Source organism: Vanellus vanellus, assembly GCF_965231255.1.
Source record: "Vanellus vanellus genome assembly, chromosome: 2".
Lineage (NCBI taxonomy): Eukaryota > Metazoa > Chordata > Aves > Charadriiformes > Charadriidae > Vanellus > Vanellus vanellus.
The window spans coordinates 2408279-2434202 of NC_138906.1; the positions used below are offsets into that span (position 1 = coordinate 2408279).

General features: G+C 43.5%; 1 protein-coding gene across 1 annotated transcript in view; it reads right to left on the reverse strand.

The window, feature by feature from the left end:
* Positions 1 to 22827: 22827 nt before the first annotated feature.
* Positions 22828 to 25924, reverse strand: part of TMIE (transmembrane inner ear) — a gene marked incomplete at its 5' end in the record, with an annotated part of 42719 nt that continues 39622 nt past the window's right edge. Inside the window, one exon of the mRNA XM_082479753.1 lies at positions 22828 to 23293. Coding sequence (XP_082335879.1) covers positions 22923 to 23293 — 371 coding nt within the window. The 3' untranslated portion in view covers positions 22828 to 22922. The remainder of the gene's footprint in view (positions 23294 to 25924) is intronic.

The window sequence follows — 25924 nt, forward strand, 5'->3', positions numbered from 1 at the left end:
GCTTTCCAGTTCAGCTGGTGCTTTGAGAAGAGACTTGAAGCCCAAGAGAGATTGAATGAAGCTGCACACCTGCCTTTGGGTCACCCTCTCAAATGAAAATAAATGCACACACACTCACACAATTTACCCCAATTTCCTCTGGAACTCCACAGCTTCTGCAGTGCAAGGTCTGCTAGCTCATGTTCCCCATGCAAAATGGGAAGAGAGTAAGGATGCAGGACACAGAGAAAGTCTAAATGACTCTGGTGTCCCATCTCTACCAATAAACTGCAGAAACTCTTTCACAAGAAAGTGAGAGAACTCTGTACAAGGTAGGTAAGGCATCATCCACTCTAGACACCTCTTGTTTCATGCTCTTGCTACCTCAGTATGACTACTAGTGACTGCTTCACCCTGCATTCACAAAGTTTCAAGCTAGTGAGCCAGTTTGGCTCTCAGCTTTTGTAGGTTTGGCAACATCACCCTCAATATCTCTATATAAATATTCACCCTGAGGGTGGTGAGCCCCTGGCGCAGGTTGCCCCGAGAAGCTGTGGCTGCCCCATCCCTGGAGGTGGTCAAGGCCAGGTTGGATGGGGCTTGGAGCAACCTGGGCTGGTGGGAGGTGTCCCTAGCCAGGGCAGGGGGGGTTGGAACGAGATGATCTTCAAGGTCCCTTCCAACCTAAACCATTCTATGATTCTATGATCTGGGTTTGGCCAACACATTGACTTGCTCCAGGTAAGAGCCAATGAAGACGACCATCAGGAGAGGCAGGACTGCAAGCTTGTTCCCCAACCTAACACACCGATATAGACACCGACTACTGACCAGCTAAAAAACAAAGCATGACCCTCAGGCCTCATGCCCAGATTTCCTCATTTAACTATAGCAACCTTACCTATTCCGGGTAGGAGTGAACATGACCAGCTCTCGGACTAAAGAACTCATCCTCCGTTCTAAATGTCCTGAATATAGAGGTTGTGAAAAAGCCCTGTAACTATTGAGTAATACATTGGGGTTATTTCATATTACTGTGGCTATCTAAGAATTAGGTATCTTATCTAAACTGTGATGCTTGAGGTTTTCTCTACAATTGACAGAGAGAGAGAGAGAAATACTGCTGGTTTTCTTTCTTTTTCTTTTTCTTTTTCTTTTTCTTTTTCTTTTTCTTTTTCTTTTTCTTTTTCTTTTTCTTTTTCTTTTTCTTTTTCTTTTTCTTTTTCTTTTTCTTTTTCTTTTTCTTTTTCTTTTTCTTTTTCTTTTCCTTTTCCTTTTCCTTTTCCTTTTCCTTTTTCTTTTTCTTTTTCTTTTTCTTTTTCTTTTTCTTTTTCTTTTTCTTTTTCTTTTTCTGTTCCTTTCCCTTTTCCTGTTCCTTTCCCTTTTCCTGTTCCTTTTCCTTTTCTTTTTTCTTTTACTTTTTCTTTTCCTTTTTCTTTTCCTTTTCCTTTTCCTTTTCCTTTTCCTTTTCCTTTTCCTTTTCCTTTTCCTTTTTCTTTTCCTTTTCCTTTTTCTTTTCCTTTTTCTTTTTCTTCAAATTCACTAATTCTTTTGACTGAAACATGACCTACCCTAAATATCCCATCCACCAACTTTATATAAGCTGCTCAGATAAACCTTTTTGTTTGTTTGTTTGTTTTTTTGTTTTTTTTTTTTTCTATCCCGTTGTAAACTCTTTCCTTGTGTGTGCACTGCACAGACAGTTAATGGAAAATTTTGGGATAAAACTCAGGTGTATTTCCAAACACCGGCCTCTGTGTTGCATTAATGACCATATTACTTGCAATAGCACTTTTACCCCTGAGCTTCTTCAGGTTTCCCAGTGAGGGAATTTGCAGTAAGTCCAGTATGAAATAGTTTGAAAAATGTCAAGCACTGATAAAGGTACTGCAGATATTCTTATAGATATTCTTAATGGTTGCATTCTGCTGGGGCTGAACACGTTGGGTGTTAGCGCAGCCCAACGCATATCTTAAATTCAGCTTCTTCAAAAACGTTTGGGCACTTCCAACATAGCCAACGGCAAAGCCTTCAGGGTGGAGAGCAGCAGTGAGATTTCTCTGCCCTGTCCACCACTCGTCTCTGAACACAGACCCAATCCCTACAGATGGGCACTTGGAAGTGAAGATGTTTCCTGTCTGCCTATTTATTTATTATTTTTTCCATCCTGTTTAGATTTGTAGTTATTCATGGCAGAAGCCAGTTGTTAGTAAATATTTATGCAACATAACATTGTGGGGCCCAGATGCTGTTGGAGGCCCCTACATGTTGCTGTGGTACACATTCTTATTTTTATTTGCTACACGAAGTTACTGCCTGATGAGTGAGTCTGGAGTAGACCCAAAGGCTAAAGCATGTGCGCACACACACACGCACACAGATAAAAGCAAATTGCTTGGATTAGCTCTGCAAAACTCACTGAATAAGTGTCATTGCTGCTCTTCAGCCAAACATTGTTGGATGCTTAAACTTCATAAAATGGTTTTCAAAACATAATTTTGATCAGCTGCGATTTGCCTTTTTTAAATGAAAAATAAGGCAGCGGTGTCAGAATGGAGAAGTCACATTTCTCTATCATTGTAGTCACATATGAAAGAAGTGATGTCTCAGATAATTTCTTGTCATACCTTTATGAACATCAAGATGTGTCTCTACACAAGAGGTAGCCCACTAATACACTTAGAAACACTACGTGGCTAAACTCCAATCCGTACTCTACTGCACTCTGATCCTTCTGGAATGGCATGACTCACTTGCCAGTGAAGGGGATGCAACCAGAGATGCAGTGATCTCAAACCAGGTTTTGAGTATAGGTTTTGGGTGAGACCATTCCCCATGCCACCACTGGGAGAGGAACTCATGTTTCAGCCAGGCTTGCCACAAAGGACCTTGATAGAGAATAATCACTTAGAGACATCTTTCCCATCTTTTGCTAATTACCCAGTGGATCTGTGATGCGATTGAGTTTTCGTGAGTGAGGGAGGAAGAGCAATAGGCAAGCTGGTATCTCCAGGTCAGGAAAAGACCTCTTTTACCACCACCTTCTCTGCTGCAGGTGTCCATGTCCAGGCAATATGAATGTCCTCCTTAGTGTGTAACTTCATACAGAACCTTAGTCTTACTTTTAATTCCTTTTAAACCCGGGCAGAAATACACCAAAGGAGGAATAAAAAGGTGGTGGTAGTCTCTCTGTGAAGCACTACCCAATACAGCAGCCTTTTTGCATAAGGTAACTACAGTAACTACAGTAACTACAGAAGTATTCCTCCATTCTGGGTGGCCACCAGTTCCCTAGACCTTCAGCCTCACCTAGGTCCTCCCTAGTCCATCACTTCAGCCACACTGGCTAACACACGCTCAGAATACATTTTGTCTTCCAATAGAGAAACAGCCTTCTGTCCTTCCACGCTCTTAATGGAGTCAAGGACTTACAAAAATTCAAACAATGCCCCAACCCTGATTGGTTTTAATTCTTTTTAATCTGTATATTAGTCAAGATCAACATTTTCTGTAGAAAAAAAAAGAAACACACAAATATATATCTTGTTGACAGAATACTCAGTTGCTTGCTCCAAGTCTTTCAAGGACTTTTGGAGGTCTGAACCTTTGGACTCTTGACTGTCTGTAATAAGATACAAAAATTTTTGTCTAAAGCTTTGAGAACTGGTATGGTTATAGTTAGGAAAGTGATTCTCTAAGAACATAAGCCCCTTTCCCCAAAGATCTGTTTCATTGTGTCTTTGAGTCATAGTGGATTCTTTAGCAAGCAAAACTAATATTTTACTCCTGTTGGCTCTGCAGAGCCAAAGCCGTTAATGGAAAAATCATCTCCATTCGCTTCCAGCTCATGCATCATCAACAAAATGGTTGGCCAAATTCCAGTGGCAGAACTTTTGGGGAGGACTTAAGAGGCACACACAAAAGGTTTTTGTCCAAAACTGAATTTGTGTCCCTGGTAATTAGGGGAGAGGGGAGCACGTCTTTCATTTTGTAAATCAAATGGATGCAATCTGGAAGCCATTGAGCAAAACCAGAGAGGGGGAGAGAATTTCAGACTTCACCATTTTTATCAAGCCGATTTTCTGATGAATGGCTAGAATTTCATGTGAAAGGTTGGGTTTTTGTTTTTTTTTTTTGTTCTGGCCTGTGTAAGGCTGCTGGATGTGGAATGAAGGATGTGGAAATGCATCTGTGCCCAGAGATCGATGATATTCATGGCTATTTTCATTTTGTTAAGGTTGCAGAATGATGACATTAAAGAACACAGCTGGGCCACTTCATGTTTAAAGGTTGGATATAAAAGCCTGGTGTTTCACCTAAATGAAAAGGCAATGCTTGTTTTTCTGCAAAAGAATCCAGTCTATATCGTTCTTCAAAGGCTTGAGTTAAAAGTCATCCCCCACAGCAAATGTTGTGATTTTTTTTGTGGTTTTTAAAGTTTACGAAGTACTCAAAAGTTCTGGGTTCTTTAAGGTTGCTTTCTTCCCGGAGCAAGGCAGAGCCAGAGAACACAGGAAGGTCTGTGAGCCCATTAATTCTCTTGTTGAACTCTTTCTAGGGCAGGGAAGGTCCCATGTTCTCTACAGGTGGTCAGGGTTTTAGAGGGAGGCAGCTCCTTTGAACCACTATGCCATGGATAAGGAGGAACTGCAACCCTGGCAACTGGATGATGGAGGTGTTCTTCCATTTACCTTTCTTTCTCACATCACTACCCTTTAGCAATGGGTGTTTCATCATCAACCCCTCAGGTCTAAGAACCCATTTTATGTTTCCTGGCTCTTCCTCACAGCTTCCCAGGCTGTCTCGGAGACCACAGTTTTGGGATTCCCTGTACTGTTGCTATCAAAGTGTGTAACGCGGAGATGGGCATCCTGGGGCTCTGCAGCAGCACTTATCACTGCTTCCTGCTGCAAGTGCCAGACCTTGCCACCCTTATCTGCTCTACAGTAGGACACCACACAGAGAGAAACCACAAATATTTTTAGATGTCTACATCTATGCCTCCGGTCTAGTGACGCTGGGCTCCTTTTGTAGTCAGTAGAAAGAAATGGAGCCTCTTAGGGAGAAATTTATTTGATCTAGTGTCTACCTTAGAATGAGAAGAGCAGTGCCTTAGGAGCATTTATTTCTTTTAGCAAGCAATAAAAGAAGCCTGGGCTGCCTTCACCAGCTGTAGACATTGGCAACTCCAATGTCTGCATTTAGTTACAGAACTCCTGTTCTTGTGCCTCAGTTTACCAGCACCAGGAAACCAGAGACCTTAGAAGACGGAGAAGACATTTAGGATGGAGGACAAGGACAAGAAGTTCTTTAGTCCTAGAACTTAGATTCAATAAGGAGCTGGTCATGTTCACTCCTACTCGGAATAGGTAAGGTTGCTATAGTTAAATGAGGAAATCTGGGCATGAGGCCTGAGGGTCATGCTTTGTGTTTTAGCTGGTCAGCAGTCAGTGTCTATATCGGTGTGTTAGGTTGGGGAACAAGCTTGCAGTCCTGCCTCTCCTGATGGTCGTCTTCATTGGCTCTTACCTGGAGCAAGTCAATGTGTTGGCCAAACCCAGATCATAGAATCATAGAATGGTTTAGGTTGGAAGAGACCTTGAAGATCATCTCGTTCCAACCCCCCCTGCCCTGGGCAGGGACACCTCCCACCAGCCCAGGTTGCTCCAAGCCCCATCCAACCTGGCCTTGACCACCTCCAGGGATGGGGCAGCCACAGCTTCTTGGGGCAACCTGCGCCAGAGGTTCACTGCCCTTAGAGTAAAGAATTTCTTCCTGATATCTAATCTAAGTGTCCCGTCTTCCAGGTTAAAACCATTGTCCCTCATCCTATCACTCCTCTCCCTGATCAAGGGTCCCTCTCCAGCTCTCCTGTAGCCCCCTTCAGGGACTGGAAGGGGCTCTAAGGTCTCCTTGGGGCCTTCTCTTCTCCAGGCTGAACCCCCCCATCTTTCCCATCCTGTCCTTCCAGCAGAGGGGCTCCAGCCTTCGCAGCATCTCCAGGGCCCTTTCACTGCCTGCTTTACAAGAAACAGGGGACAAGAAATGAAGCCCGTAGGAATCAGTTTTGAAATAAACAAAAAGCATTGGTTCTTGACATAATGACTAGGAAACCTGAGGAATAACTTTCCATCCAAGGGCGCCATGCATGCTGAAAGCTCATAAGAGAACCAGACAAGACCTCGAAAAAAAACAAGGAAAAAGACACATTTAAATTTCCCAGAGCTGAAAATAGTTGGACATTAAGGAGTTGTTGCATAGATTAGACCTATTCTTCTTCTTCTTCATGCAAAGATGTAAATTTTACTTCTTCCTATTTAGTTCTACATACTTTTCCACATTTATGATCCTGGTTTGTCCTTGACCTGTTCTGTAGAAACTGTGCTGATATAAGAGAGAATTAGCTTCGTTTTTTCTATTTGCTGAGAAAGTGGCTTGGACAGAGACTTGCTCTTGGATACTCAGAAAATGATTTCCAGTTCTTGGAGCAGGAACGGTATCTTTGTGCTGTTGGGTAGGGCCACAAAACAAATTGAATACCACATCCTTCATTATTTTGGACTCCAGAACGTACCTATACCCCTAATCAGAAATAGTCTTTGAAATATCTGTAAGGTGGGTGCTTCATTATGGGCCAGGGTGACAACAGGAATCATCCTCAGGGACTCTTTTCATTTCACTACACTTGAGCACGTAGTGCCATTTGACAGGTTCTGAGGGGTTCAAAGCATGCCCATGATGTTGGCAGACCATATGGGAGTCTCAAAGGTACCTTATGACACAGTTGCCCTTTCCTGGTTGTCTTCTCCGATTTCACCCACTTGCCTTTTTTCCCATTAGCCTCTCTCCGTAGTGTGCCTTGGTATGAAATCCCACAGCTGAGAAACCTATTTGTGTCTTCCCAGAAAAATGTCAAATGTCTTTTACAAAATCCTCCTGAAAGAGAAGAGAGAAAAAGAGAAAAAAATCCTAAAAACAACAACAAAAACTCCTCCACCTCTGAAAATACAGGAGATTTTTTTAAGAGTGGAAAGCAGATAGGAGAGGTAGACACCACTGCAGATGGACTGGAACTGGTAGCAGCTTTAAATCACTTTGATGCCAATCTCTACTTGAGGTTAAATTGTCGAACAAGTGACACTGTATTTCATCATCTTCATTTTGTCAGCATTTTATCCTTGAGTCAGACAGTTTCACAAAGCGTACACATGAAGCATATCGTCTAAGGTTTCCTGATTCAGTTGGCAACTTCCCTCAATGCTGCTTTAATAAGCAGTGTCTCCTTTAAAGGTATTAACAGCTTTATTCAGTGCCTGTTCAACTCTGTTAGAGTACTGCCGCTTTACATTTGCCGTTGAATTTCAAGGTTATGCAAAAAACTTCCCTTTTCCCTTTTCCCTGACTCTGTTGTATAGTAGACTTCGGAATATCTGTTTCCCAGATAGCAAATTTGGTGTCTGACATCTACAATGTCTCTGACGTTTGTAAAACATTTATCACCATGTTGTATGTGTCTAGTATCAATGATTAATTTGGAAGAACAAAAGTCTGACAGCCATAAAACAAAACCTTCTCCATATATTAAGAGAATGGGAGCCACTAAATTATGCTGAGTCTATAAATATTGGATCTGGCTTGTCCTTTGGAAGCGCTCCAATGGTTTCATGGGTTGCGTCTGCACTTGTAAAACAAAAAGGAAGTTGGAGAGTGAGCCAAGACAGGAGACTTCCGTGTTCTCCATTCACATTCTTCAGTATGAACCTGACTCTGGGTATAGATACATCTGAACCCTTAAGTAAAATGGGTCAAGGTCCCTCCGGTAGCCCTGAGGCCAACTGGCACAGTGCAGCCTACAACCCTGCAGCTGAGTTCTTCTACTTTTAGGTTGTGACAACCTGAAACAGGACATCTTCGTGTACCGCATATTAGGAATAGTCCTCGGCCTGTACAAACTTCAAAAAAGGCCCAAACAGTTGCTGGAAGGATGCTAATTGGCATTGGCCAGGGACAAAAGAAATGAACTATATGGATGACAGAATTCTTGCACTGGGGCAAGTTCCTTGATATTCTTTAACTTATTAATATAGACATGAACAAAATCTTGGTATTACCAGTTTGGAAAGAAGGAGAAGTTCTTGGTTTATGCTTTTAGAAGTTCCAATTGTTTCTATGCAGTAAGGGTGAGTTTCTTGGCTCTAGCTGATTGGGTTTGGGTTTTCTGATGTAGCAAAGTATGTCACTCAGAACAAATACAGCTCTTCAGGACTATGCAGGAACAACTTCGAGAGCTCACTTGCTGCCAATACAACCATGCCAAGAGCCTGTTTTGAAGCATCTTACATCCTCAGGTATTCTGCACCTAACTCAAGGATGATACCATGCTTGAGCAGTGACCACAGCTGAGGGAGCAGAGTGGTGAGGCAGCAGGTTTGGGTGAAGGATGGGCATGGAGGGAAGAGCAATTCTGAAGAAACCTGTCTGGGAGCTTTCAAAGGATCGAGGACTCCTTCAGCCTCCCTAGGGAACACCCTGGGAAAAGCTGGTCCAGGAAGGAGGAGTCTTACCCTTGTCAGGGGGAGTTCAAAACAGAGACGTAAAAAAAAGTGGGTACACAGGGTATATGTGCTTAAGTACATTTACACGTATGTTTTTGAAGATACCTCTTGGTTACTGGCCAGGCTGGTGGGGTGTTGAGTTCTGACTCGTGTTTTTTGAGCTCTTAGCTTTGGCAACATGGGGCACCATAAACCGGCCTCTAACAGGTGGCGATGAAGAAGGTTGGGAAATGATTCAGCAAGAACACCATATTTATGTCTGTAAAGGCAAAATGACTTCTGGGAAACAGGAGAATGTGAGTTATTTTTATGAAAGAAAGGACAATGAAGCCTTGTCTACCCTGTGAGTTTTCCCCAGCTCCCAGGCTGGCCTGGAAGCTGCCTGAAATCACCGTGTAAACAAATTCTCAGCTGCCAGAATCAATGTTAGCGCCCCTTTAGTTTTAACCGGGTTTCCGAGGGTTTATCAGCTCTGTTTGCCAACAGGACTGCACCCCTGACTTGTAACGCATTGTTCCTCACAAACAGCCTCAGGAAATAGGGCAGAGGTCTTTCTCTCCCCTCTATAGAGACAGTGGTCACAACATAGAGAGGAGAAATTAATTATTTAAGGACAAACATGAAACGTGATAGAACAGGGTCTTGATCCCAAGATTTGAGCTGACCCTCTCACTATTCCCCTACCTTGTTCTAACTGTGCCTCAGATCTTTTAAAAACTACTTAAATTTTGGAAGGATGGGTCACTTGCAAAAAGAAGGTTTCATTTTTCTCCACAAAGAAGACAACTGGTAGATTTCAAGTCAGCCTTTAAACCATAATTTTCCCGTTTTCTTTGTATTGGAAGAACAAGGCCTGGAAATATGGAGTAAGAAGCTCTGAAAGCAGAAAGTCTGAGGATAAAAGTGCATCTCCCAAACCGTATTTTTAAAAATTATTTAAACAAGTCTTATGACTTCTACTCTGGCCTGGAAACCTGACACATCTTGTGTGTACAAAACTGCCACCTTCCTACTCAAGACATTGTCTAGTCCATGTCACAGCCTCAATAATGAATCGGCTCTGCCTAAACCAACCATGATTTGCATCTAACCTGTTCTTAAAATCCTAAAATGAAGGTGTCGTGGTTTAACCATGGCCAGCAACTAGGACCACGCAGCCACTTGCTCACTCTCCCCCCACCCCCCGCGTAGGGTAGGGAAAAGAGGGAGAAGAAGAGGGGGGGAAAAACCTCGTGGATTGAGATAAAAACAGTTTAATTAACCCCCATTTATATGCTGAGCACGACGTCTGTGGTACGGAATATCCCTTTGGCCAGCTTGTCCTGTCTATGTTCTCACTCAGCTTCTCTGGGAAGCTGAAGAAGTCCTTGACTAATGTAAACGTCACTTAGCAACAACTAAATATATGTTCTCAACATTACTCTCATACTAAATCCAAAACACAGCAGCAGCTAGAAGGAAAATTAACTCTATCCCAGCTGAAACAGGACAGAAGGAGGTTTCAATACTTCATTACTCTCATCATTTGGAGTCTCTTCTACTACCTGCCCTAAATGTCTGTTTCTGTAATTAAGTTCATTTTACTCATTCTGTCCACAGTGGACCAGGAAAACACAATATTTCTTTGATCTTGTTAGTGATCTTTGAGGTTTTTGAAAACTATTTCCAGGCTTTTCCTTGGCATTCTCTACAGTAAAACTTTGTTTCAATTTTCTTTGCAGAGCATTATTTCTGCTTCTCTGATGCTTTTCTTCACCTCTTTCTGGACCACTTTGACCTTCAATACTAACTCCAAATGGAGTGTAGGACATATCAACCTTCTCAGATATTCACAGTATGTTTTTCTGCATTTCAGCATTCATTAAATCCTTGCCCATCATTTCCCATATTTTCCACTCTTTTACAACAAAGGAGTGACATTCAGCCACTCCTTTCCTATTCACAAATGTGTGAATTTTGAAACAGTGTTTGGAAAAGTGTGTTTAAGTTGAATGGAAGTAAAAGAACCAAATAAAATAGGGGTTTAATTTTCTCCAAATCTTCTTTTGTCCCTCTCAGCCATTAGCTTCTTGCGCCACTGAAATGTTTCTCTGAAAGTCCTCAGATTGAGCTGTTGTGTATATGCTCAGTAAGTAGAATAAAATGGACTCTTCTTTCTGTTTGTCTCTTTCCAGTACATAACAGGATAAAATATTCAGTTTGGGGAATTTGTCTGAAAAGGTTTGGCAGCCTTCTGAGATATTTTTGGCCAGTGGGACAATCTGATTTGGCAAACTAGCTAAGAAGTTGTTGAAAGAATTAAACTGCATTATTGGATCAGATGTGATATGGCTGTTGTGCCAGAACGGCGTTTTGGAGGTCTCATTTCCACGGGTGGGTATTTTTCAAATTATACAGGCTAGGTGGCTTTCTTACACATGTGTAGTTAAAAAGGTCCTTGGATCCTCCCCACAATGAACGTGTTAGTCTGAAATGAAAACAGAATCATTTCTGAGCATTCTTCTTTTTCTCAGAAGTTCACATTCAAGGGCTAAGTCATTAGATGCCTCAGTCATCAGGCCTAAATCCTATTGTAAATTTACAGTTTATTTTATGGGTAAAATCCTAGCAGACAGCAGGTCAGTGCTTACATAAGTCGCATGTCCTTTATTCTTGCCAGTTCTTGTGCTTGGTTGAGCTTTTCAAGGCTGCAAAGGAGCATGATTGCTGTTTGAAAGGCTCAGATCAGATGCTTTTACTTACCCCCTTTCCATGAACAGGAAACTTGCTTGTCCTGGAGGATTTTCCATGAGGACTGGGTTCCTCAAATCACCTTCATGCTTGCAAGGGTCCTAACTGAAAAAAAGAACGCTGTTTGGGGAATGTAGGGCATCAGTCACAGCTTATATTGGACAACAAAGTCACACTGAGACTTTTACAGAGAACAGGGGGACAGTGGGTTCTTTAAGAAAATCTGAAGTTCACCTTCTGAAAGCTTGGTCTGGTAACCTTGGAGTTGAATCTATTGCCTTTGGTAAATGCAGGACCTCTCACGCACCAGCTAAAATGCTCAGAAATTATTGCTCTTCTTTTAAGTCAGGTCTGAACCCCCCAAGGAGAGAAAAGGCCACCTTTTATTCCGGCATGGTTCCACCATGTTCAGCCTTTGCTTCTATTCAGTCCTTGAACTAATGCTTCATCTTTAATTAACATCTAGGTTTCATGTGTGCCAGAATTATGTAAGAACAAACATTCACAGAAAATCCAGTGGTTTTATATATATATATATATTTATATTTTTTGTTAGGTGGCCCTGTTTAATGAGATTAACCTGGAAATGTATATAACGGTCGCCTGTGACAGTTGGGTATTAACTCAGATGTGTCACCAATGCAAAGTCCTCCATTCACTAGTCTCCTGGTTGATTTCTGGCAAATTTATCTCTTTTGCCCTCGATTATGCAGCCCAGGTTTAGCTTCCTTGGAAACGTTATAACTTGCCCCGCTGTTTCATATCGCTAGAAATGAGAAGAGTGCAATGTAGCCCACCTTCTGCAACATTCTGACGATCTCCCAAATGTTAGGTGTAAAACCAAACCTTAGAAACGCACCGTCTTTGCAACACCAAGGCAATGGACCTGCTTCATCTCCGTGGCACGGTAAATATCCCAGCAGAGCAGCTTCCGAGTGTCCTCCTTCTGCAGATCTTCCTTGTGCATTGCGCTCTGCCCTTTGAATGCCGGTGAACCAAAATATAGGCTGTCTTCTCATATCTTCACCAAATGCCCTGCAATTATCCGACTTCATTGCCTGGGGATTTGTGCCTGTGGCTGGTGCCCAAAAACTCTGCTGAAATCTGTGTGCAGGGATGGGAAGCACAGCACTTCATTCAAGCTCCACTGCCTCCACCATCTCTTTCACATCAAAGAAAGAAGAGTTCAGCAGCTTTTCTTTCCTCTATAACAAAGCTAACAATACTCTGAAAGTGCAAATAAAGCTTTTCAATACAGGAACAGCTCCAGAAATACCTTAGATGGGTAATTTGTCTAATGTCCAAAGATGGTACATGACAATTCTGTGGCAATCAAGGACATTCACGAGTAACTATTCCCAATAATTAGACGACATGAGGTCTCAGAATCGCCTAATGGGTTTCTTTCCAGTCAGATGTGGGCAAATCATTCTATTGAAATAACTTTGCATTTGCCCTCAAAAAACCAAAAATGTGTTACTTCTGAGAAGATTTTTTTTTTCCAACTGTTTAGAAAAAAAATCTGGATGGAAATCTTAAATTAAATTGAATCCCCTTCTTTATCTTGAGGTTCTGTTTTACAGTTGCTTGTCTCACGTTGCCATCACTGGCCTGTGACGACCGATCTTATGGGCATCAGAAATCACCCATAGGGCAGCTCTTGGACACACAAATGAGTGAAAATTGGGAATTAAGCCCAGGATACTTCTCTGAAGGAAGGAAAAAGAAGATGGGAAAGCATGGCAGTCAATTTATGTTTGGCTGGCAGGCAGGCACTTGTTGCATGAGTATATCTTTGATAGGTGGTGGGGAACCTTAACAGAGCTAAGGCAGGACTGATCTTACATTGCTCTATGGGAAATGGTGTGGATTTGCAAAGCACTGTACAAAAAGCAAAGGTTTTGTCCCAAAGTTTCAGGGAGTGGCATAATGAACCCACAAAAGAACAGACAACCCCATGTATGTGTGGTCTGCCATCATCTACAACTTCCATCAGCAGCTGCTGGAACCATTAGCATTCACCGTCTTTATACCAGCAACTCAACAAGAGCAGGAGATGGGCCAAACATTGTTCTAACACCACCTATGCTGTTAATTTTTTCGCTCAGTCTCTAGCGTGGTTTTGGCCCAGGTTAACTAATATTTTCCAAAACAATTCCTGAGTATTGTTCAGGCATTATCACAAGCCAAGCATCCTTCCAACTGCGTAATTTGGATGCAACCAGATAGTTTCAGGTTTCAGCTATGTGGATGTATGCCCTGGGGGGGCAGATGGCTTCTGGGCCATGGAACGGGTGCTGGGTCATTTCTTTACCAACATAGATGTATCTACTGAGTGCAATGAGAAGAGGATTTGTGCCCAGAGTTGACAAGTGTCTATCCTAAATTGGACCGTGCTTCATTTATGTTATGGCCATAATATCTGGACTGTGAGAGTCAAGCTGTTGGATGTGTACAGCCATGCTTCGACTATTACCATATGTCTGGGTCTTTCTTTTTTTTCACGCCTGGAAATTTTTTCCACATATATGTCAGGCTGCTCACTATCTCCTTCCTTGGATCAGTTGACTTCTTTGCCCTTTCCCAGCTGTCTGACCTAGTGCACACTTTTGAAGACAAAGCTGCAGCTCTGCTCCCTTTAGCTCTGAATTTCTAACGTTCTGCCTATTGCTGTCCAGCTCTGTGGGAGGTTCTTTTTTACCCTGTGCCTACTCAGCTCTGTCTCACCTGGTGTCCCTTCTCCACTATACACACCTCAGGAATGAGCCACCCTAGGACAACTATTATTCCAAGTAAGATTTAGAGGTGGATACCCTCAACTGTGTTGAGTTTTGGGCCCCTCACAACAAGAAAGACATTGAGGTGTTGGAGTGTGTCCAGAGAAGGGCAACGAAGAGAATAAGTCTTCTGAGGAGCAGCTGAGGGAACTGGGGTTGTTTAGTCTGGAGAAAAGGAGGCTGAGGGGAGACCTTATTGCTCTTTACAACTCCCTGAAAGTAGGGTGTAGCGAGGGGGAGGTCGACCTCTTCTCGCTAGTAACAGGTGATAAGGCAAGAGGAAATGGCCTCAAGTTGTGCCAGGGGAGGTTTAGAATAGATATTCTGAAAAATTTCTTCACTGAAAGGGTTGTCAAACATTGGAAAAGGCTGCCCAGGGAAGTGGTGGAATCGCCGTCCCTGGGGGTATTTAAAAGACGTGGTGCTTAGGGACATGGTTTAGTGGTGGACTTGGCAGAGTTAGTTTAACGGTTGGACTCAATGATTTTAAGGGTCCTTTCCAACCTGAATTATTCTATGATTCTATGAAAAGCAAATACAACTGTTTAGCCAAATGAAAATTGGGAATCTGCATTCACAGCATCCCCATCCAGCTCATTTCCTCACAGCTGGCTGTTAAAACAACCCCACATGGGCTGATAAGGACCATTCTGGCAAAGAGGTGGGCTTGCTTCTGTCCCTGCAGTGTCCATGCTGACTTGTGTCCGTTCCTTCCTCTCCTGCCCCTTGGAGCTCAAAGGCTACATAGCCTGAAGCTCGCTTACCCATCGTGCAATTGATCCTGCTCAGGGAAGATGGAATTTCAGGAGAGGTTGTACATCTAGAGGTGTGGGAGATCTTGAGATTCAGGCCTGGTATGGATGGCAGGCAGTAGAAAGCTTGTCAGGCTCTGGTGTTCACCACAACAAAGACAGCATTAAAAATTATTCTTTTGGACTCTTTCCCTCAACCTTATGTCTGCAGAGCGGTAATGGATAGTAACAAATCCCTGCTATATTTCCAAACGTGCATCTGAAACGGTTGGTTTTGATCCCCCCAAAAAGGTCTGGGGCAGTCAAAGCCATGCCTGTTTCTTGCACAGGGTGAAGATGGTCCCATGGAGCACACAGATCTCTTGGAAAGTGCTTTGTGGAGCTGAAGGGCTCGTACTTCTCAGATTCCTTTTGCTGTTGCTTGATAGTCTGTGCTCCCTAGGAGAGACATTCCCCAGGAGAGAGGTTTCCCAGTTGCACTGCCACGGACCGTGTCTCCCTGGTGTGTCTCCTCCTCAACCACACGCCACCACCCAGTGGGTCAGCTCAGCCCAGCTTTCCACCTCTCTGACTAAGAGAGTAAATGAAAAGGGGAAATGTGTGTTAAGCCCTTTCATTAGTAACCAGAAACACGCAACACAAGTGACCCTCAGTGAACGTGTCCTCCCCCTCGTCCATGTATCTGCTGTCCCCAGCAACTCGCCCCTGACTGCACATTCCAGCCAGGACAGGACTTGAGTCCTACACAGCAGTTCTGTCCCTCTCCCAGCTCGGCGACTCATCAGACAGAAAGCCACAGAAATTAAACGATTAGTCTTTATTTCTATACACATGGGGCATTGATCCTAGGGACTGTTTTATGGGCTGGGGAGGGGGGAAACGGGATGGGGACAGGGTGGGGGAGAGCATGAGTATGTTCAATTTATAAAGTCAAGCCCTGTTCTAGTGAAAATCGAAGTTTCTGTTACTTTACCTCTGTATTAGACTCCCTGTCCTCTTACAGGAAGTCTTAATAAAGTCTCCAGGGAGGTTTAAAATGAATTTTAAAAAATCATAATCCCCATATGGAAGCATTGGCATCAGTAAGATACACCACTGTGTGATAGCATGGAGCCAGGGAATATTTGAAAGCCTGTAAAATAACCTCATTAAATTGGTATTCTGAATGCATTGCCTATGGAGAAAGCCTCCCATAAGCTACTTCCTATCTCTTGAGCAAAGAAAAAGATGTGACTGAGTTTCAGAGCTGAATGGTTTGAGGCTGGGACGGAGGGAGAACAGCACTACGTTACGTAGGAGGGACAAACGGCAAGGGACAGACCCTCGCTGCGAAGCACAGAGCTGACTTTCTGCTTCAGGGAGTTTTGTTTCAAAGCCATCCCTCCTCATACCAAGGAACACACAGTCCAGAGCTCATATGGTCAGCCGCAGACGGACTTTTCATGTGAAGTCTTTGAATGCTAGAAATGGTATCAGGTAGAGACCACCACAATGGGTCTCAGTTTTTGAGAGACAGCAAGGCAGGACCAGCCAGAAAAGTGCTTGGAAGTGATGGCCCCAAATGGCTGCAGACCCCAGGCAGCAGGCAAGACACACTACGGAGGATAAGAATAGGCTATCTGTCCAAAGGCCACCAAAATCCAGTATCCCTTCAGCATTAGAGCAGCCAAAGGTCCCTGCAACCCAGCCTCTTGTCCTGGATGTTAGCACAAAAATGCTCAGGAAAGGCAAAACAGAACAGGTCAAGTATGGACTGAAGATTTTCTGGAGGGCTCTCCTGGTCTTGAGGTAAAAGGAGACTTTCCCTTCCCTACAATCACAGACTGAAGAGAGCTGTAACAGCCCAAGGAAAGGCAAATTACCGAAGTCTTTATGTCTTGTTTTCTTTTTTTCCTTTCACTCTCCTCAAAGCAAAATGAGTTCCTCCAGTGCACTGTATCACCTCTTTAGTTTCTCAACAGCACGTTTTGAAAGTGAACATGCATTTCTATTGTGTCTTAAATAGGATAATTTCTATTGTGTCCTATGACCTCCCTGCAAATCACTTCGTTTGCACAGGCAGTTTCATAGTAAGAGAAGATAGTGAAGTTTAGGGAGGCTCCGCCACTATTATTTTAGATCAAATCCCTGGAGCATCTTAAGAAGGAAATGTGCACAAAGCCCTCTTTCACAAGATCAGTGCTCAGGTCCCATCTATTGTCCCATATTTTGCTTCTGACATTAAGCAGATTGCCTCTTGTGCCCCAGTTACCCTGCATGACACTTCTCAGTCTGCAGGAGTCCAGACTAAGGGACTCAGCAAATGAAGATGATGTATTCTGTTTAGGCAGAAAAGTTTAAGACCATAAAAATCTTTTGGGTCTATGTGTAGAAATGAGGGGAGGGCCATGCAAAATGCCATACGAAATTAGGAACAGTAGAGAGCCAGAGTTATCTCACAATTATTGTCTGATGCATCTCTAAGACACCTTAGGGATTTTGGAGTTATACTTCATGAAGGTGTCTAGCTGGCTGGTGCATTTGTAGCAACATGCTCAAAGGACCTCGGTTTCTCCCTCCACCCCTCTCCCACCCTCTCCCCCCAAAACAAAAAAAAAAAAAAAAAAAAGAAAAAAGAAGGAAAGAAAAAGAGGGAAAGGAAATTTTTTGCATGTCTGTTTCTGAAAAAAGACCCCTTCTCTTTAAGCCTACAAAGCCCTATCTCTTTGAAAATGGCCACCCATGTCAGTAACTTAAAGCCCAACCTGACCTACAGATGAAAAGCTCCATCTCCAGTCCTGGAAATATTTGAGGGTTGATCCTTCTCTTTTTTTTGGCCACTGGAAAGAAAAACCCATAGTTTTAGCAGCTCTACTTCAGGTTAGGGACTCCACATGTCACCTGGTGTAAGGGGGAATCTCCCAGTCCCAAGGAAGACCTGATTTGTTCTCCATGGGTCTAACCAAGTGATCAGGACAGCAGAGGTGATCCAGATTTCTTCTTTGATACCTCTCAAAAGCGAGCTGGGCACAGAGAGTTTACTTTCTGAAGGCAGAGCCAAAACGCTTCTAATATTCAGATCTGTATCATGAAATAAATAAGAAACAGCAGTTCTTATTCAGAGTCCCACTGTGTAAGAAAGAACACAAAGAGAGAACAAAAAGACCGTATTTTTCCTTGAGAGCCTCTGAGGCAGCTGTAATTACTCCAGAGGGTTTCATCCTTTGGAGAAAGCTGCAATTTAGGGGTGAAAAGATATCATGAAATTTCCTAGCAATAGATGCACCTTGTATGTAGTATGTCCTGGCAGATCAGCACATAACCTATGTTCAGTTTTTCACTGATTTTCATTAACACTAAAAGCAAAATCAACAAGAAAAAGAGAGCATGAGGAAAATAATGCAGACAGCTTTTCCATGGGTTCCTTTTCCAAATGAACCAGGAATGAATTTAAAAAACTTTGGCTTCCCATCTCCTATCGACCCGCTTATCCAGACTTATGATCATCACAACTCCTTGGGTACACCTAGCTAGTCTGACTTAAGTTTTATCCACCAAAGCCAACGACTCTTTTCTTGATGTCTCTTACATCAATGCTGTCCTTGTGGTATTATGCTACTGTCAGCTAAACTCTTACCTCTATTAACCAGTGGAAGAACAGTACTGGAAGAAGGTATGATGGCTCAGGTAAATAAACCAAAGCTACAAAAGTCTTCTTTAGACCAAAGAAGAGGTGTTACCAAAGCCAAGGCTTGATTTAACACCAGAAATAAGACAAAATGTATCCAGCACATGTTATCTTTAAAACCGTCTTCAGATATTACGGAGGAAGAACAAGGTCCCCTCTAGTGGAAAGCTATGGAATATGTGGAGCAGGAGATCCCACAAGCCTTTCCCCGTCCTGGCTCTGTAGTACTTTGGTTTGTTTGCTCCACACCACCCGTGCCGTGCACACACCATCAGGCTAATCTACTGAAAGCAGAGCTACTCTCATTACCACATGGAAGGCTGAGCCTTGGGTTTTAAATCCTGCTTTTGGCCCCTGGGATTTGTTGTCTCACTCACGTTCTCAGAAAACTCAACGCATCTCCAATCATGTCATTAATGATTTGTTTTGCAAAGCTTCAGCAGCTGCCGATGTAATTTTTCCAATGCAATTTCTCCATCTGGTGGTGTAAAAAGCGGCTCCCAAGCTGCTGTTGGTCAGCGTGCTCCACACCAGCAGTGTTATTTTACACCCACCGTGCCTTTCAGATTCCACCTGACCTCTGTAACACAAACTAGGGGGAAACACACACCAGTTTTGCACCATGCCTGTAAATTTACTTCCCCCCATGCCCACCTCCGACTTTATGATGAGTTTTGTTAGGCAAGACGTTTCCCTGAAAGTCAGCAACCCCCAGTATTGTATTCCCTTCAATTCTACCCATAGAAACAAGTTGATAAATCCCCTCAGGTGACCCAAAGCTGGTCATTCGCAGAGGAGAAACATTGGGGGTTTTTAACACATTATCTTTCTTTCGATAGGGCTCGACCACAAATAAGTGTGATCCAATATGCAATACTTTGAATGTATTTGCTGCCTGATCTTGGCAGAAATGAATTAAGATGAATTGCAAAGGCTCCAGCAGTCCTGATGCAGGGTTTTTTATTTAATTTCTTTTTTTTTTTTGTGAGAGAGTCAGTGGTTGCACTGGGGAGAAGTGGGTTAAGGAAAGAGCTATTTTACTCTGTGACGGTGAGCTTAATGACAAAGCAAAGGGGCAGAAGTTCATCACTGAAGCTTTTGGATCAGGAATAGATCTGCTCCTCTTCCCTCTCACCAAGCAGGCGCAGACTGAGTCAGCATCCTCATTCTGCACATCCTAACGAGCACCGATAGCAGGATTAACAGCACCGCACCCCGTTTCCAGCTGCAGGATGGGGAAACAGGCTTTCCTGCCCAAATCACAGATGGATTCCATCTGACAGCTGCTTTACCTGTGAACTGGAGTTTGTAAGACATAAGCGTCCACTCAGGCCCCCCCCAAAATACACAGCAAGCTCACGCAACCTTGTGCAGGTCCCAGGGAGTGACGTCTCTGCACACAGGCAAAGGGTATGGCCTGAATGCGATTTTAAAAATCTTTCTTACTTTATTTTCTGTCTCCTTTATTACAGCTGGAATGTAATGACTGACACCTGCCGTGTTTCTGTGTGTTGGAATCGGTGTGCTTTCATGAACTCCGGCACGAGGAGTCCCTGCAGCGCCCTGAGTGAAGGCGCGTTAATATGAACTGGTACCTCATCAGGTGTTACACATGCACATACACACGCAAACTAGATGACAGACCTCTGCTCCTGCAGGGTTGCCTCCTCCTCAGCTGGCTGTATGACTCTTGTATTCCCTTTTGTTCCAGCTGAAAAAGTGGATGAAAGTCCTTTTCCTGGTGGTACTTCCAGCCCAGTAGTTGTCATAGAATCATAGAATGGTTTAGGTTGGAAGGGACCTCGAAGATCATCCAGTTCCAACCCCCCTGCCCTGGGCAGGGACACCTCCCACCAGACCAGGTTGCCCAAGGACACGTCCAGCCTGGCCTTGAACACCTCCAGGGATGGGGCCTCAACAACCTCTCTGGGCAACCTGTGCCAGTGCCTCACCACCCTCACAGTGAAAAACTTCTTCCTAACGTTTAATCTGAACCTGCCCTCTTCCAGTTTAAAGCCATTCCCCCTCGTCCTATCGCTGCGTGCCCCAGTAAAGAGTTCTTCCCCAGCTCTCCTGTAGCCCCTTTAGGGACTGGAAGGCCACAATAAGGTCTCCCCAGAGCCTCCTCTTCTCCAGGCTGAACAGTCCCAACTCTCTCATCATAGCCTCTCCTCATAGGAGAGGAGCTCCAGCCCTCGGATCATCCTCGTGGCTCTTCTCTGGACACAATCCAGCAGATTCATGTCCTTCTTATATTGGGGACTCCAGAGCTGGATGCAGCTGTCCTGAGCCATAAACCTGGACATCTGAGACCTCTCAGGCTGAGGAGGGAATTGAAACCAGGTCCTCTGCTCCTGCCTGGAAGCTGCAATTCCCACTCATCTTCATCCTTTGAAAAAATAAGGGTGGGACTGAGATTTCAGCCTTAAACATAGATGTCTATAATGTACATATCCCCACTCCTCATTGGGTATCATTGCAGTGGATGGAGATTTAGGGCTCCAACCACTTGTCTGCATATAGGGGCAGAATTTCTGACCCCGACTTCTCTCTGTACTACTCTAGCATGGCAGACCACACCTGGAGGCAGTGAACTGTCTCTGTTCATGGTCTTAGTAAATATAAGAAAGCTGAAGAGGGACTTTTTACAAGAGCATGTAGTGACAGGACGAGGGGGAATGGCTTTAAACTGTAAGAGGGGAGATTTAGATTAGACATCAGGAAGAAATTTTGTACACTGAGGGTGGTGAGCCCTTGTCCCAGGTTGCTCAGAGAGGTGGGAGATGCCCCATCCCTGGAAACATTCAAGGCCAGGTTGGACAGGGCTTGGAGCAACCTGGCCTAGTGGGAGGTGACCCTGCCCATGGCAGGGGGTTTGGAACTTTAAGGTCCCTTCCAACTCTAACCATTCTGTGATTCTGTGATTTCTGTGGTCGTAAACATCTTCCCATTCTTGCTCCTCAAGTCTTACACTACCCCTTCAGCAGCTCTGGTACTTTTGGGGGCCTTTTATGAGCTGACAGATCTCATTAACACAGCAGAACGTGCTCTTCATTTTGCTGGGTTCATTTTCTACTAGGATGGGTTGGGTGGGAGAGGAGAGAGGAGAAAGGAAAGGTGGGAGAAATGAGAAATGTCTTTGCAGTGATGGATCAACTCTCTGTCTGTGTCTAAACCACAGGGTGAATAGAAAGCAGTTGGATTAATGCAAATCTAACTGGTGGGGCCTCAGCCAAATAAACTGCTGGAGATAACCCCCTGTTGCCCCACGGAGTAGACAAAGCCATGCCAGTGTATATACTCAGAGCTGGTGTAGCCAGCAGAGAAAATAGGTAGAGCTTTCGTCATAACAATAGCTTGCAAACTATCCCCCATTAGCTTTTTAGCTAAATACCCCATGGCTGTTAATCTTAAGGCATAAATTGCTGAGATATTTACAAAGCACACTAGGAGGAGACAAGCTGCTCCTGATAAAACTGCTCTTCAAAATTTTCTGGGAGGTGAGATAAACAGCAGCCACATGAAAGTGTAGCAAAATCCCTGGTTTCAAAACTGCTTAGGGAGAGAGCAAAGACACGGATGCGTTCAGCCCTGCTCCCCTGAGACCCTGAGTTTCTGCTGCAACGTGCTGATCATCTCCAATCCCCTTCATCCCAGTGGGCTCTTGTCGTCTGCTGCCTTTCCTGAAGAGATGATGAACTGCGGACAGCTACTGCCTACAGCAGCACAGATGCAGTATGTTTTTTTATTATTATTATTATTCTGTGCACATCCTCCTACAGCTTGATTTGTATGTCTTTCGTAAAAAAAAAAAAGAAAGAGGAAAAGGTGGATAAATAGTCTGGGAGACATGCAGTTCTTTGTGTGTCCTTCAGCAGCCCAGAGAAACAGGCATCTGAGAAGGAAGGAAAGCTTTCTCCCATGTGTCCAAGCCACCTCTCAGAAAACACATGAGCTATGGCGTAGAAAACTCCATTCTTTGGGTTTCAGCATTCAGAATGTACTTAAACCCTAAAATTACCCACATGCAAATCTTATTTAGGAGGAGATGAGTGCTCGTACATATTTATCAAACTGCTTAAAGTCCTCAAGAAGAACAAGTTTTAAATGAATCATGTCCTCCAATTAGTTTAGATCTTCATCTCTGTGCATTTCCATGCTTATCCAAAGCCTTGATCCTCACTTCAGGTTGCAGTTTGGTTCCTGTTGTTGTCATCGTGTAGCTCTGCACACTGCACTTTATTTGCAAGACACTGGGTAGCCAAATGGCCAGTTCTTCCTTTGGTGGACAACAAAAAAAAACAGTTACCTGGTCTTCAAAAGATAATACATCCATGCATCCAGTGGCACTCAACCACTTGAGTATATGGAGACAGCATGTCCTATCTGCTCCCAGAGCTCTACCCACGGCAGTATGACAGTGTCCTCCCTGACAGACTGCCAGCGCTGTCTTCTAGCAAGGTCACTTCTTCTTTGCTGGGGCTTTGGCATTCCCACCAGCTTTGCCATTAGTTTTTGCGCTTCCACCTGATTTTACTGTTTCGCCTTCTTTTTCACCTTTCTTCGCACCACCTTTTTTCTTGTCAGTAGCGTCCTTTCCTCCCTTTTCTCCCTTTTCTCCCTTTTCTCCCTTTTCTCCTTTGTCTCCTTTTTCTCCCTTTTCTCCTTCTTTCTTTTTGGCCCCATCCTTCCCTTCTTTCTTGGATCCTTCTTTCTGGTCCTTTTCACCGTCCTTCTTCTTGGAGCCTTTGGATCCGTCTTTCTTACCCTGAGCCTTGTCCACTTTTCCAGATACTGTGGGAACTTCTTCTTTTTTGTCTTCTGCAACCTGAGCTGTATGCAAGGATGGAAAAAGAAAATAGGAAAGCAGTTAACTTGGGTTGACACTAGCCAGGAAGAGGGCAAAACTCCTGCTGGCAAATCTTGGACAAAGGGAAAATACTTCTACTGGGGCTTTGTCCATACGGCTGTTTTCCTCACTGACTACCAGCTTTTTGTGTCTTTGTTTTGAGAAGATAGATGATTGGGATAAAGCAGAACTGTAATTTCAAGAGCCGAGTTGTGGATCTATTGGAGGAAATGGCTCCTGTTGGTGGGAACTGATCCATGAACATTACAAACATGGGCCATAAGGACTTCCCAATAGACATTCAATGTGGAGCTGTCTCCTTCCACAAGAAGGAACAGTAATATTTCTCATGCAATTCGGTACAGACCTGGTTTGATTTAGGTTTTGCTTTGCTTTGTTTTGTTTTGTTGGTTGCTGTTCTAGTTGGTTTGGTTTTGGTTTTGTTTTTTTCCCATATGAGGTATGTCGTATGTCTCCTGCAGCTGAGAGCGGACAGTAGGGATTCTGCTGGGGACCTTCGCTCTCAGAGTCAGGCAAGCAGAAGATGGCTTGCCCAGTGCAGGACTACAAAGTAGGCTTAGCTAATGTCCACATCCAGTCGCCGTGGGCCTGGCTTCCTACCTGCACCACCATAATCAACAGCAGCGATATGCCATGGGCATATAGCAATTAACTCTATTGCATAGTAAGCTCTGTTTTGGTGTGTTTTAAAACACAAGCCGTATTAGTTATAGGAAGCTTATAATATCTTTACTTATGAAATATTTTTACTTAGGAATATCTTGTGTTCAGTGCCCACATTTCAGGTGAGAAGACTCGCAAGTGTCACACTGGCTCTGCAGACTTTAATTATTCTGGCACAGGATTTGGTAGCAGCAAACTTTTCCGTGTCTTTCTTATTTTTCTTCTATGGGAAGTGGTTCATTTTCTCAAAAGTATTTCACACCTCAGAGCTTGATGCACTCACCTCAAGCTGCAACTTGACACCTAAACACAGATCTTATTTCACATATTTCTTACAGAAAGCTTTTCCTTTGCTCAAGACCAGCGGAGTATAAAGTTTTGCAAAAACAAGCGAAAATGCGTTAAGTTTCCCATGACCTCCTTCTCTGAAAACCCCGAATATAGGACTCAGAAATGTAAATAGATAGCCACGTTAACACAACGTAATAGCTAAAATCAGCCAAGGTGTAGCAATGACCTGGGAGTGACCTCAGCCAACGGAGGAGGATTGATCACTGTTTAGCTTTCTTCAGCTGGCACCCATGCTAAATCAAATTATTTCACTTTTGTCACAGGGTAAGGAAAGATGCCAGTGAACTGGCTGAGGAGGTAATTCGGCAGAGGCCTTTGGTGAGATGTCTCAACCCTTACCTGGAGCCATCGGAACCCAATCTGTTTAAGTAGCCCCGAATCTCCTATTGCTACAGATGTCTCCAGTGTAACCTTCAAATTGCAGCAATGCATTGCAGGTGCGAATCAAAACTGAATTTGTTATGTTTACCCAAAATTTTGCTTCAGCGTGCACACTAAAATAAAATATCATCCTTTGACCTTGGGAACTGGCAATTCATTTGTACATACAACTGGGAGTAGGACAATACAGACTCTTTCTTACAACCACAGGGGAACTCCTGACATCTCACATAAAAAAAAAAAACATAAACAAAAACAAAAACAAAAAAAAACCCAACAAACAAAGGAATAATAATAATAATAATAAAGGAGAGGCATAATAATAATAATAAAAACCAAACACCACCACATGTCTGCTTCCTGAACAAATATGGTGGGAACCAGGTGAACTCCCAAAAACATCATCTGGAGCAGCCTCAGACCAGAATACTTGAAGATCTCCCAGACCATGGACCCAGACAGGACATCTCCACTTAGAGCAAAAGCTAAGTCCTGCTTGTACTTCTCCCACAGACCGAGAAACAGACAACAAATGAACCAATTTGTATGTAACATTTATACACTGAACCCTAAAGTCCATTTTATTTATGTCCAGCAAAAGGGCTTCCCATACATGACACTCGAAAAAGTTCATGGAGAGCCATTTGGCAGTTAAAATGTTCCATCATAGTAAACGTGAAGTAGGGTAAAATAATGCCAAGAAATGAGAGCATTTAAACATTGTAATATATTCATGATTAATAGCATTTGACACAGAAATCCTTAAAGCATTTAATGGCCTCTCAGTAATTAAAAACACTCAAGTCGTCTCTCTGGCCTTGACTGGCTCTACCAGGGCTTGCCACAGTATAAGTATATAAATAGCTGACAAATACATACACTATATTTCATGACTGTATAAATCAAGGTGGGTTGCCAAATGCCAGTGGGGCGACGTGGCAGAGCATCACACTCTGTACAGACGAAAATAACAGCACAGAGATGGAGCCCGCAGGTTTGCATGCTTTCCATTGTAATGCCTAAATCGTGTAGTGAAACTTTCTGGGGGACAGGATGCACACTAATCTCAGAAGGAAAGGCAAACCCGTGGGTTTGATCACACGTAGCTTTCGCATCTAACACTTTAGGCGCTGACAGCTAGGTCAGTCCTTTTGGGTCCCCAAGACGGGAGACACGCAGGCATTTTTAAGGCACAATTT